Source organism: Nomascus leucogenys, chromosome 1a (genome assembly GCF_006542625.1).
Source record: "Nomascus leucogenys isolate Asia chromosome 1a, Asia_NLE_v1, whole genome shotgun sequence".
Classification (NCBI taxonomy): Eukaryota; Metazoa; Chordata; class Mammalia; order Primates; family Hylobatidae; genus Nomascus; species Nomascus leucogenys.
Window position 1 is genome coordinate 77,407,351 of NC_044381.1, and position 14,036 is coordinate 77,421,386.

The window sequence follows — 14,036 nt, forward strand, 5'->3', positions numbered from 1 at the left end:
GTGAGCCGAGATCACACCATTGCACCCCAGCCTGGCCGACAAGAGCAAAACTCCGTCTCAAAAAAAAATAATAATAATACTGAAGAATAACTTGCCTTACCAGATATTAAAATGTACTTCAACTGCAGTCGTGAAACAATAGTGAAACAGAATAGAAGATCCAGAATAATTTCTAGGTATATAAATTTAGTATGTGATACAGGTGGCATTTCAAATCTGTGGAAAAAGAATAGATCAATCAATAAATAATTGTGGTAGAATTAGAAAAATGATTTGAAGAAGAAAACAACGCTGTTAGATTTCAAATTTACATGAGACCACAAAATAAATCCAGAAGTATTAAGCAGTTTTAAAATGTTTTTAATCTAAGAATAGTAGGAGAAGGAAATACAGATTATTTTTATAACTGGCAAGGTTGGCAATACTAAGTATGGCCCCCAAGGCAGAACTGGATTTGATAGATTCAACTATGTAAAAACTATAGGTGATTGCCTGTAGGGCAATCAACACGATAAAGTTAAAAGGCAAGTGAAAAACTGAAGAAATATTTGCAATACACGACAAGAAAAAATATATACCCTTAATATTTGAAGTGATCTTACATATGATTTTGAAAGAACATCCCAACAGAAAATTCTTCAAAGAATAAATATAAATGACCCATAAATATATTAACATGTATAACCTCATTAATAATCAAAGAAATGCCCATTTTAAAAAATGAGAAACCATTTTTCATCTATCAAGTTGGCAAAGATTTATAAGAAGATTAATGACCAGAGTGTAAGGAAGGAATAGCACTCTTTATTATTATTTTTTTTTTTGAGATGGAGTCTCACTCTTGTTGCCCAGGCTGCAGTGCAATGGTGCGATCTTGGCTCACTACAACCTCTGCCTCCTGGGTTCAAGTGATTCTCCTGCCTCAGCCACCCAGATAGCTGGGATTACAGGCATGCGCCACCACACCTGGATAATTTTGTATTTTTAGTAGAGACGGGGTTTTACCATGTCGGTCAGGCTGGTCTCGAACTCCCGACCTCAGGTGATCCACCCACCTTGGCCTCCCAAAGTGCTGGGATTACAGGTGTCAGCCACCACGCCTGGCTGGGAATGACACTGTTATACAGAGTGGGTAGAAGTAAAAATTGGTAAAAGTCTTTTTGGATGGCGATTTGGAAGTATGTGTCAATTGTTTAATGTGTATACGTTTTGACCCATCCATTTCACATCCAATAATTTGAAGGAAAAAACTGGACAATACATAAAGACGTTCCTTGCTTCATTGTTATAATGGTGAAAAAATGGAACTTAAACATCAATAGGGACTGGTTAAATAAGTTGTGGTATTTATGCTGTAGAACACAATGTAACCTTCAAAATGATAACATATTTATGGTCAAGAAAAAGGTTCACAAAATGTTATCAGGAAAAAGCTATAAAACAGTATGGATAATATGAAATACTTCCATCACAGGGAAAAAAAATGTGTGTCTCTGTGCATAGAGAAAAACGTCCATAAGGATATGCACCTAGCACTAATAGTAGTTATCTCTAATAATAGCACTACAAGAAACTCATTTTTGACTCTATATAACCATAGTGCTTGGATTTTTATGTCAATGACCATGTACTGCTTTTATAAGAAGGAAAACGAACAAAAAAAAAGATATTTCCAGTAGGAAAAAAACCTAGCACTCTAGATGAGGACAATACATGAGAAAAGAGCACAAATAGCAACAAATGAACTAGAGCAGAGGGAAGAACGGAGAGGAATGTGTGTGTACATGTATGTATGTGTGTTTGTGTGTGTGTAAGGGTGAGTGTGTGCAATAAGAATAGACTGTCTAGGGCCAGGTGAAGGAGGATCACTTGAGGCCAGGAGTCCGAGACCACCCTAGGCAACAGAGAGACCCTGTCTCTACACACACAAAAAATTATTAATTAGCCAGATGTGATGCCATGTATCTATAGTCCTAGCTACTAAGAAGGCTAAGGTGTGAGGATGGCTTGAGCCAGGAGTTCGAGGTTGCAGTGAGCTATGATTGCGCCACTGCACTCCATCCTGGGCAATAGAGCAAGACCCTGTCTCCAAAAAAAAAAAAAAGGCAATCACATGCATCCTTATAAAATACAGGCAGAAAGAGTTTTCACATCCACACATAGGAGAGGAAGTAATGCAAAGAAGGAGGCAGAGATTGGAGAGATGCAGCCACAAAACAAGAAATGCCAGCAGCCATCAGAAGCTGGAAGGGGCATGAAGAGGCTCCTCTAGAGCCTCTGGAGAGGATATCGCCCTGTCAACACCTCGATTCAAACTTGTTGCCTCCAGAACTGTGAGACAATAAATTTCTGTTGTTTTAAGCCATCAGTTTGTGGCAATTTCTTATGGCAGCCACAGGAAACAAATACAGTGGGCATTTGGGGAATTTCATGTAAGCTATCTATTGACTTCTTTAGACTAATTTATTGCAACAACAGTGGTCCACAGAATAGGAAGGCCTACTTCAAAATAACCTATTGCTTGGAAAGTTTTGAGAAACCTAAGGCGGGCATCAAAAGATTATGAGACCCAGGACAAGATGGAAAGTAAGACATCATTAAGACAATATGGCCTAATTGATATATTAAGTGGATAGTTGCCCACAAGAGGGGAACTAACACTTGTTGAGAATTTACTATGTGTCAGGCACTGTGCAAGGAACAGTCATTCATAATCTCATTTAATCCCTACAACTATCCCATAGGATAAGAATTATGCTATCAGATAAGGAAATGGGGGCCCAAAATCATGTGGTTATTGCAATGATTTAAACCTAAAATATTGGAAGTCCTTGCTCTACTGCTTTATCTGCTTCTATAAAGTTTAGTTTGAGAAGCATCACTGCCCTAAAATACCATTATAGTGACACTATTTCCCTCTTCTATGAAAACCACTCCCCATCCTCCCATCTACGTTCAGAAATTGAGTATTTTATCTTTATCTATCTCACAGTTTTAACAAGGCTTAGTCTAGTGAGGAGGTCCTCAGCAATGGGGAATAGGAAGGAGTCATGGAGTCAGAAGAAACACAAAAGAGAAAAGGGAACATAAATATGAATTATTACAACACAGAGAAATACAATCATTGGGAAATAAGAAATCTTTCAGAGACCACAAAAAGGATAAAAAGGTAAAGAAACAGAAAGGAGATGAGAGGGATAGAAAGAAAACAACTAAATGAAAGATAAAAACTAAATACTAAAATTCAAAAAAATCAGTTCAGCCCCCAATTTTAATAGCTGTAAAGACATATTATCTTACATTAATTTCACCAAAACCAAGGCATAACAGAAAAAGCAATAACAGATGAAACGCTAAAACAGAAAAAAAGGTTAAAATGTCATAGTTTGAAAGATCTGAGAACAAAAATCTGCTGTTAAAGCAAACATGCACTCATTTCTCTGTCCCTTAATTTTTTCTAAACCTACTCCCACTGTCTGCCCGTATAATTCCCTGCCAGAGCTTTGCAGCTGGTCCCCACTGGGGCTTAAGCAGCCTCCTCTCTGTGTTTCCATTTAAAAATCTTTATTTCAATAGGTGGGCCTAGAGCATCTGCACTTCCAAAATTACCACACAACTGATCCAAAATGATTGAAACAAAATTGGTTTCAAAAATTGCCCGAAGGCTGAAAAGAAGATGAAGGCTAACATTTCAGACCTAAAGAAACATTTATCACAATTCTGTGGTCTGTAATAGACTTCTGTAGTTGTAATAGAAATGTTGACAGCTTGTTAATTATAGAAATGCTTGTGAGCATCACTGTTATTCTTTTGGAAGACCTGACAAAAGAGTTCAGAGGCTTTTTTACTTAAACCAAGCTTTACAACACCTCAAATCCAATCTCTTTTCCTTAGAGGCTGCATTCAGTTCCATTTTTCCTGCCAATACACAGTGTGCTGACTCAGAGAAGGGTCTTCAGTAACACCAGACTCCACCAGTTTCCACCCCCGCTCAAAAAACAACAAAAATTCCAGAGACACATTTTTGATTCAAGGGTTTTTAGGGCTTGCAAGGGTTATACCACCTGACAAGACCCAGAAGTTTAAGTCTGTCTGAGGTCCTTGAACTAGAGTGCACCAAACTCTGAAAGTCACAACAGCATGAAATAGTACTGGACCTTACACACGGCAGGCATTAACAACTATTTGTGTGTGATACAGAACTGCCCTCAAATTCAATTGGAATTAAATTATTTTCCTTGGGTAAAAAAAGTAAGGTATATAATGGATACAAGTTTGAGTCTGTTTTAAACCCATCTCTGCCATTAACTAACTGTGCAATATGGGTAATCATTTAACCTCTGTGGTCCTCATAGTTTATTCATTTATAAAATAGAGAGACACTGAACAATAACTTTCAACCATTTTTCTCTGTCCCACTAATTATTCAAAGAACATAGATCCTAACAAGATAGTAGCAACCCCACCGTTCCCACAGATATTTACAAGCTTTATAAGTATTTGGTTATCCTAAGTATCATTTACAGTAAATTTTAAGAAAAAACACAATTACAGTAAGCTCTTAGGAACAGATTTTATTAGCATGGCCTAGACCCAAGATGAAATTGAAAGTGCCCTGAGTCCTTTGTAAATGCTTCAACTCCACAATAAACCACATTTTAGCAGGTTTTGTATGCCTGTGCCTTGTTGATTATTTGGGGCAAGATCCTTTAGGTCAAGGTTTCTTAACAGCAGTGTTATTGACTTTGTTATTGTGGGGTCTGGGGGGCCAGTGTTCTGTTCATCGTAAGATGTTTAGCAGCATCTCTGGCCTGCACCCACTAGATGCCAACTGACACTACCAAAACTGTCTCCAGATATTGACAAATGTCCCCTGGAAGTGGGGAAGCGGTGGGGGGGAAACAAAATTTCCCTCAGTTGAGAATTGCTGCTTTGAAGGGTAAGATGTCATGTGAGTGTATTTTTTTCTAATGCAATATTTAATAATCACTTTTTGCTAACTAGCTGGATCAACTCAAAGAATGTAAGGTATTTGTTGAAGGCTGATGCCTCTATTTGACTTTACAGTACTTAGAAGGAAATTGTGATTTACTACACACGTAATACAAACAGTTGATACAATGTATGACACATACAGTTTAATGTGAATAATATTTGGTGCATCCCAGAGGATATTAAACAAACATATTCTTTCACATCATTGAATTTTAAGTTTCTATGTGTATTTTAGAAGGATATTTCGATCTTAGATTTGAAAATTGTCAAAAATAACCTGCTGCTGGGAAAAAAGTATGTCCCAATAGAGAACCATGAATTAATCATTCTTTCAGTCATTCAATAAATGTTTCATTACGAATAATAAAAAGTGTTTTTAAGTGACAAGCTGGCTACATTTTTTAGCACTAATCCTTCAGACAAGAACCCATTGATATGTAGCTCTAAGCAAGTAATGCAGTAGTGTGGTTAGCCCTGTAAACATTTAGGCTTGTCCTAAAGAAGTAGACAGGAGAAAAATGAATTTAAGACCACAGTTTATATTACAAAGTGTATAATTTGTAATCTACTCTTTGGCTTAGATACAAATTTTTATCCAAGTGCCTAGGATCAACCACAAGCTAGAAGTCAAAACACAGTTGAACAGGCAGCCTAACATTTTTTCAGAAAACATTACTGCTAATAAATCATCACTGTGAAGTAGCACATTGTCCCAAATTTAAGCTTATACAAATTTCCTCCACTTAAAATATAAACAATTTTGCATCACTTTAAAATGTCATTTAAAAATAGCTGATGAAGAATAATAACAAAATATACTAATTTCTTAAAATTGGATCAATATTTTAATTGTAATACTTTTTTACCAATTAATTTAACACTAGGAAATCTACAAACATTGCTCAAATGGTGTTTGTTCTCAGAAATATACAATTAAAGAGGCTTCTCTGTTCTTTGTTACAAGGTGCACAATAGCAGGGGAGGAATGCGTGAAATAGAGTAATCTACCTTGGCAGTTTATTAGGATAGTTAGTAGTACTTTAAAAGTAGGATATTGAATTCATTCCAAAATCTGAAGGTCTGTACTACCAAATACATAAACAAACACACATCTATATTTATGCATATGATATACCTGAAAATCAGAATGCCAAATAAATAAATGTTTGGAAGTGTAAATTTTTAATAGTGTAATTTCAAAGTCTGAAAATGCCTTTTAAAACTTTCTAGATTATTTTTATACTTTTTTAGAAGTAGAGGTATAAAACTAAAAGCCAGTTGTCACTACCAACACTCGGCTTTGAGACACAGGAAAGGGAAACCAAGATCTCTTCCAAAGTCCAAATCGAACAAAAGACTGGGGACCTCATTGTCTTCCAGTCTGTGACTCTCAGATGCAGCACAAATGTCTTTATCAAGGAATTCAGATGGATTCAATTACTGCATTCTTAAAATATCTGATTTGTGAAATTGTGTGAGGAAAAAAAACAAAAACAACATTTTTAAAAAGACATTTGACTTAGGAAAAGTCAAAGAAAAGTAAGATTGGAACCCAGAGGTAGGAAAGTATTGACTTCTAAGCACTGCTCTCCTCTGGCAAATGTGAGCTACCGGTCGGCAGGGTGTAACCAGGATTCCACCTGTCCTCTACTCTAGAGAGGAAAATCAGTAGGGGCAGAGCGAGGAGTGAGATCCCCATATGTGCAGAAGTCCCACATTGAACTCCGGGTATTTCCGGCATGAGCCTCAGAATTCCCTGGGGGCACTTTGCCGAAATCCAGCACGAAACAGTTAGCTACAGAACCTGCCCTTGGACATCATGTTCTACATGCTTTTTCCTCCATATTTGCCCCACAAAATGCAACCCTAGAGAAAGCTGAGTAGACGTCTACGGATTCCCGGCAAGATCCGAGCGTTTGTCCAAGACCTCATGTCCCAATCTACTAGCTGCAAACCACCGGTAGCAAGTTGCAAAACCACCCAGACAGGCCCAAGGCCAAGGGCTGCCACTGTACTTTCTCGATTTCCCGGTCAAATGCAAAAGAAAAATGAAATGTGGGATAAGAAGTGAGGGGTTGCCTGGAGGGTTGGCACAAAACCTCAAAACTGGTAAAAGAAAATATATATATATATATATATACCCTTCTGTAAAATTAAGAAAAGCCAGCCCGAAGACACAGCTTTCGTCTGGCAAACTTGGGAGAAGTACACCTTAAGGGTGGGGTGACGGTCACCGCCTTCCCCAAAACAGGGTTATTTCTAAGGAATCCCGTGAAGCTTCCCTCTTTCCCAGGGGGCTCGGCTCACATACTTCTTCCTGTTCGTCCCTTCCCCTTGTGAAGCTGGTGAACAAGTAAGTGATTCCAAGGTGCCCTGGCGCAGTCTATTTCCTTTGGGTTAATAAAATTAAATCAAGTCCCTTGCGATGGCGAAGATGGATCTCCTGATAGTAGTCCCCGACCTCCAGGCGCTTCTCAGTCCCTTCCTGCCGAGCGACCAGACAGTGCTCCTACACTGCCACACGCAGCCCGCACCCTTCTGGCGGCTCCCGCGCGGCCAACTCAGACTCTCAGTTCCAGTTGCCCGCGAGCCTCAGACACGCAGAAGCTAAAGCGCCCTCATCTAATTATTTGCAGAACTATTATCCAAGAAATGGGCCATGGGATAAATATTTCCATTTCCTGGATGGGGCCCCTAGACTGTCCACTTGCTCACAAAGATTAAGGGTAAGAAACCAGCTCTCCCCGAATGTGCCGCTTCCAAACTGTCCAGCAAAAGGGCGAGGGGGACGTGTGGTCTCCTGGGGCATGGACAACCTCTCCCACCTCAGCAGCTAGGCGCTGGGATCGGAGTCGGCTCTCGGCTCGGCTCGAGGGCTGTAAGGTCTCCGCGGACCCCACCGCCTCTTCTGCGCGCTAAGGGTGAGCGCCAAGCAATTTCGCGAGCAACAGCCGGCAGAGGAACCATCCCGAGAGGGAAAATAAACCTCTGCAAACTGGAGCAAGGGGGTGCTTTCCTTCCCTGGCCAGAAGCTCCGGGATCGCAGCCCTCCCGGGTCCGGCTTCATCCCTGCCCGGCCCCCGAGGCCCTCTTTTCCTGCACCGCGGATTCTCCTCCGCCTGCGTGTTCGGGGCCCTTGTATGCAATGTTTCTTTCTAAAAGTTGTCCTTCCGGCTGATTCGGAAGTCTCTCCAAAGGAAAGAAGGTTTATGCTTTGTCATTATCTTCATCGCCCTCTTTATTTTGCCCCTGCCCTGTCGTATTTCAAGAAAATGAACTCTTAGAAAAGAAAGCCTCTCCGTTGAGGCGGTTGGCAATCTCACAGAAATGTAAATGGTTTCAGGGCTTTTTTCTTCCCCTCTGCTATTTTTTTCGAGTGAACTGTGAAGATCTGTGAAAATAATATCAGGGTTTTCCGTCAGAACGAGCTTTGCCCTGCACTCAGGCGTGGCGTGATCTGACCCGACACCTCCAACCATCTGTGCTATCTATCTGCCTTCTGATTTACCAGATCTGTACAAGCCGCATACAAATTGTACTTGATACTAAAGAAAAGACAGTCGGGTCCAGTCCAATTCGGCGGTGAACATTCTCATCTGATTTCTATCTAGGGATGGACCTCCCCAAAACGGTTTTCCTGGCGTTTTTGTTATACAGCCCCCTACCAGTTATTTTCTTCAAACTAAACAAACCCCTACCACAGGCCCAGATGAGATCATGGTTTCTTTGACCCAGGCCTCAGAAAATGGTATGATGTGGACTGCCAATTGGGAATCAATAAAAGTTGCCAATTCACTCTACTAGCCCAAAGTCAGAGCCACCAAGCCACTCCTTCCTCACTACAGGAGGGGTCAATGCTCTGCGGCTTAGGAAGTGCTTTCTAGGCCCCCGCATTGTCGTGGATGCCCTTCTGTATTGTATTTTTACTGAACTGCTTCTGAGCTAAAATGCCAGGGTTAGAGTTGTTATCCCCAGCTCAAGAGGTATAAGTTCTAACACAAGGTAGGGGCAAAATAAGCCTGCAAGGAAAGGAGTTAAGTCGATATTTTAAAAAAGATCTCGGAAATAAGCTTTTAAGTTGCTGTCCTGACCTACCAATGACTTCTCGGCTCTAGATGTGGCTATACTGCACATTTGTTCAAGTCCATTAAACTGGGGGAGGGGGAGAAAGTATATTTCTCCCCCCTTATGTGGAGGTCCCTACAGCCCACCCTTCTTTTCTTAAAGTGTCTGACTTCGTGGTCTGCATCTGTGTTATCAGACGTGAACATGTCCTCGTTCCCATTTAAAATTATTTTAGTGGGCTTTGAAGGGAGTAAGGCTAGAGTTCAAACTGACCTCTTCTACAGATCCCTGGTCCTGTTCCTGCTGCTCCAGATTTGCTTCCCACTCAGCTGCTTTGGCAACTGGAAAGGGGAAGAAGGAGGCATGCAGAGATGGGTACTTGGGAAAAAATGAGAAGATCGTTTCCCCCCACCGGCTTCCTGCTCCCACCGCAATGTTTGCTGTTTCGTTACAATTAAACTTGCGAATTCTCGGAGCATTTCAGTTTGGCCCAGTCCTCTTTGTCCTCTGGAGACCTCTCGACCGAGACAACGCATCGCCCCAAAGTGGATTCCTGAATTCCTGTAGCATCACTGCCTCTTTGGTGGGAAAAAGGGAGGGAGGGGTAGAGTGGAGTGGGGGAGGGAGGAGTAGTGAACGCTGCCGCACTCGCCTCTCTTTTTCTCCCAGACACTCGCATGTCTTTTCAACCTCCAGGTTCTGCAAAATACTGAGGAAAAGTCCAGGGGCTAACGGCGGGCGCTGTCGAGCACGGGGAGGTGCTGAAATAGCCCTGGCGTGCTGGTCCAAGCTTTGATTGGCAGAGCCAGCCGGTGACTGACAGGGGGTCTCCATGGCGCCCGCGCCGCCAATCCGCCCACCCCAATAGCGGAGCCAGCTCCCCTGCCTGCGTGCCTGAGCCGAGCCGAGCCCGAACCCCAAGCCGCGGAGCCAGCACCTTCTCCAGTCGGGGTCGCCCGCTCCCGGTCGTTGCACCACCGCCGCCACCCGGTAGTGTGTCCCCGCTGCCCCAATCCGCCTCATCAACAAGAGCCTGGCACACTCAGCCAGGCCCGCGGGCATCTGCTGCGTGTCCCGCTCCGGGCTTAGTGCCCTCGCCGCCGCCGGCACTGCCTCGATGTTCCAGCTGCCCATCTTGAATTTTAGCCCCCAGCAAGTGGCCGGGGTATGCGAGACCCTGGAAGAGAGCGGCGATGTGGAGCGCCTGGGTCGCTTCCTCTGGTCGCTGCCCGTGGCCCCTGCGGCCTGCGAGGCCCTCAACAAGAATGAGTCGGTGCTGCGCGCACGAGCCATCGTGGCCTTTCACGGTGGCAACTACCGCGAGCTCTATCATATCCTGGAAAACCACAAGTTCACCAAGGAGTCGCACGCCAAGCTGCAAGCGCTATGGCTTGAAGCACACTACCAGGAGGCTGAGAAGCTGCGTGGAAGGCCCCTGGGACCGGTGGACAAGTACCGAGTAAGGAAGAAGTTCCCGCTGCCGCGCACCATTTGGGACGGCGAACAGAAGACACACTGCTTCAAGGAGCGCACGCGGCACCTGCTACGCGAGTGGTACCTGCAGGATCCATACCCTAACCCCAGCAAAAAGCGCGAGCTAGCCCAGGCAACCGGACTGACCCCCACGCAGGTGGGCAACTGGTTCAAAAACCGCCGACAAAGGGACCGAGCGGCTGCAGCCAAGAACAGGTCGGTACCTAGAGGCCTCCGCGCTTTGCGTGCACCGGGGAGGAGGCGGGTTGGAGACACCTCTGGCGCCCTTACCCAGTCCCTGGAGACTCCAATTCAGCAGGAGTTGGGAGCGCGATCTGTCTCGGGTTAAGAGCCCACTGCGTTCTGGGCGCCTGGCCGGGAGTTCCCTTGCCGGCTCTGCTTCCCCACCCGCTGGCTCCCCACGCCTGCGGGCAGCTGCAGCAGCTGGTCCCGGTCACCAAACCAAGGCTTCACTGGGACGGAGAGGGGAAGAGAAATAAAAAATTAAAATCCTACAAACAATTAGGGACCCCAGGACCCAAAGCTAATTCTTCTCAGCCTGGGCACAGGCTCCTACTGTTAATCGAAGCCTGGCTTACTAGCAATGTGTCGGTTTCATGTTAATTATTATTTTCGAAGCCCAGGTATATCCCTCCCTAATGCTTTGAAAACAGTTTTCAATGGAGTTTTGAGAAATGGGAAGTCGAGTTTTCCTCTTCCCATGCGCTGCCTGCCACTCTTGTCTCACAACAGCAAACTAGTCGGTGGGCCGAGGTTTTTCGTTTCCCGGAGTGTGGATCTCGATTAGCCAAACATTTTGCGGAAGAGCCCGGCCTCATCCCCCAGGCCCAAATGTTCCTTACAATCCTTTTTGCCTTTAGGTTGGGCCGACCCGATCTAACGCGATCGCGGGAGCACTTGCTCAGGCGTAAGCCCCAGGCAGACACACCATTAGAAATGGTATTCCATGTCCCTGGGACCGATCTGTCCTTGTCACCCAGGCTTCGTTTATTTCCTGACAGTCCTGTAAATCTCCCAAAAGTGCACAACAAACGGGAAGGACACTGCAAGCCCGGTATATAAAAGACCTGGGAGCTGGGGCGCTGAGAAAGGGCGCGAATGATGGTGGGGCACAACAGTAGGGACCCGCGGAGGGGCGGCCGCGGACTCCTGCCCGACCTCTGTCGCCTTGCCGGGTAATCCTCGCCTTAACTGCTCGGGTCTTCGGAAGAGCCTCTAGCCGCCGGGCTGGAGGGACGCAGGAGGTGGTGGGAGCGGGCGACGGGCGGCTGTGTTACGAGCTGTGACCCGTGTTCCCTTTCTTCCCCGTAGACTCCAGCAGCAGGTCCTGTCACAGGGTTCCGGGCGGGCACTACGGTCGGAGGGCGACGGCACGCCAGAGGTGCTGGGCGTCGCCGCCAGCCCGGCAGCCAGTCTATCCAGCAAGGCGGCCACTTCAGCCATCTCCATCACGTCCAGCGACAGCGAGTGCGACATCTGAGTTGCCCATCCAGGATGCTCAAAAGCAGATTCCAGTGTAAAAACGAGAAAAACAAAATGAAAGAGGGAAAGAAGATGAGAGACCTGCAAATCCAGCGCCAGAGAAGCCAGGTGACCAGGGACCCGCGGGCTCGGGTTGCCGTTTCCCGCCCCACCTCGCGGCCGGCCTGGCTCCACTGGCGCCCTTTGGCCGCGACCACGGGAAGCCGCGGTGAGGCCTGACCCAGCACCAGGTTCTTCTTGCTTTGCTTTTTCCTAAGGATTTTGCTGCAAAGTCGCCTTCGGAACCCGAACTGCAAGCTGAGCGCCTGCCCAGATTCTCCCATGGGTATTTCACGTCGAAAGGACGCTGTTATATATGTATAACTTTTGCTTTAAAGTTTTTTTTTAACAAAACATATATATGCTGTTTATTTACTTATTTAAGAGACCGCCATGGTAGGTTTCTCTGTAGCTTGGGGAACTTGCTGTTTCTAAACATGCAGGCTGGTGGTGATGGGTTCTGTGTGGAGAAGCCAAACAATAAAACAACCTAGTGGGCAACCTTCTTAATTAAGGGAGCTGCTCTCAGATTCCTTTTTTTATTATTATTATTAAGATCATTCCCTTCACCAGGCTTGCAGGGACCCTTGAGCAAATGGTCTCCAGAAGGTCTTATCTATATATCTTTTGCCTTCTTTGGTGCTTCCTGGTATATGTTTTAAACAACCTATGGTAGGTCTATAACCACCTACCACGTCAAATTACATGTATGTGCATATATGTATGCACCTATACAAACATATGTATGTATGCATACACGTGACATATTTAAGGCTAGAAATTGGCAACATGTGAGCGTCCTCTCTAAGGCAAGTCCCTGCGTCCCCAGCACAGGTAATCATGGTGTGTCCACTTGTCACTCGTTTACATGAAGTGCCAACAGCTTTCAGGAGCAATTTAGGAAGCCAAACTCTGGGACTCAATAAGTGAGTACTATCTTCTAAAAATGCAAAACTATCCTGACTCAGGCTCTGCAGCAAGAAAGGCTATCTCCTTCGAGGCCCCCTCCAATACAAAAGCAGTAGGCACCCATGATCATGCTAGCATGAGCATATACTGCATTTAGGATTGAGCTATTATTAAAATAAGACAAAAGATGATAGAAGAGGTTGTAAATAATTAGACTAACATCTTCTTGCTGCAGAATTGGGTTTTAATCAAATGAATGATTTTTAATAAGAGGGATACTGAGATGGGGGAAAGGATGTAATCATGTCACATACTGAGGGTAAAACAAGGCTGTAGAAATAACTGGCATTTTAAAAACCTAATCTCCGAATTAAGCATAGAACAAGTCATCAAGGGCCTCATTGTCCTGGTAATGGCCTTGATGAAAATATAAAATATTTTTAGCATTTAATTTTTCCTTGTGCACATGCATGTGTGCACCTACACATGAACAAATGCATGCATATACAATGCAAAAACATCTACCATCTTTGCACTAAGAAAATAAATGCTAGCCAGCGTCTCTAATTTTGTTTCTAGTGAAACACATTGCATATTATAAAATTTGACATTGATCTTTAAATCACTTGAGCTGACTTCCCTCTTTACTGTCCCCATCCCCCAATTACAGCCTTTTCCATTTACCTTTCTGTCCTTAGAAGATGTTTTTTGGAACAGAAGCCTGCTAACTTCTTTAGACAGAAGTGCCAAAGTGCAAACCAAACAAAAATAAGTGAAGTCATGGAAGACAAAAAGCAGCCAAATGGCAAGATAGACAATGGACGCCCAGGACAGAGTAAGGGTTGATTTTTGGTTTCTAAATCGCTTGAATACATTTGGCTCATTTGGGCTTTATAAATGTTGTCCTTGTGTATGGTGGCCCTTATCCAGAGAATTCTTGAAAATCAAAACTCTCTTGCACAAGAGCTTTACATGGAAGGAGTGGGTAAGTTTTCGTGATAAAACTGGTGTTCTTTCCAAAAGCAAGCAAAACCCCTCCTGTGGGTCCTGAA

At 44.2% G+C, this 14,036-nt stretch overlaps 1 protein-coding gene across 1 annotated transcript; it reads left to right on the forward strand.

The window, feature by feature from the left end:
- The first annotated feature begins 9,734 nt into the window (after nt 1-9,734).
- Nucleotides 9,735-13,606, forward strand: SIX6 (SIX homeobox 6). The gene is made up of 2 exons (XM_003267765.4): nt 9,735-10,749; nt 11,866-13,606. Exons 1-2 carry the CDS (start codon nt 10,178-10,180, stop codon nt 12,032-12,034), a joined length of 741 nt encoding a protein of 246 aa, XP_003267813.1. The 5' UTR covers nt 9,735-10,177; the 3' UTR covers nt 12,035-13,606.
- Nucleotides 13,607-14,036: the final 430 nt, after the last annotated feature.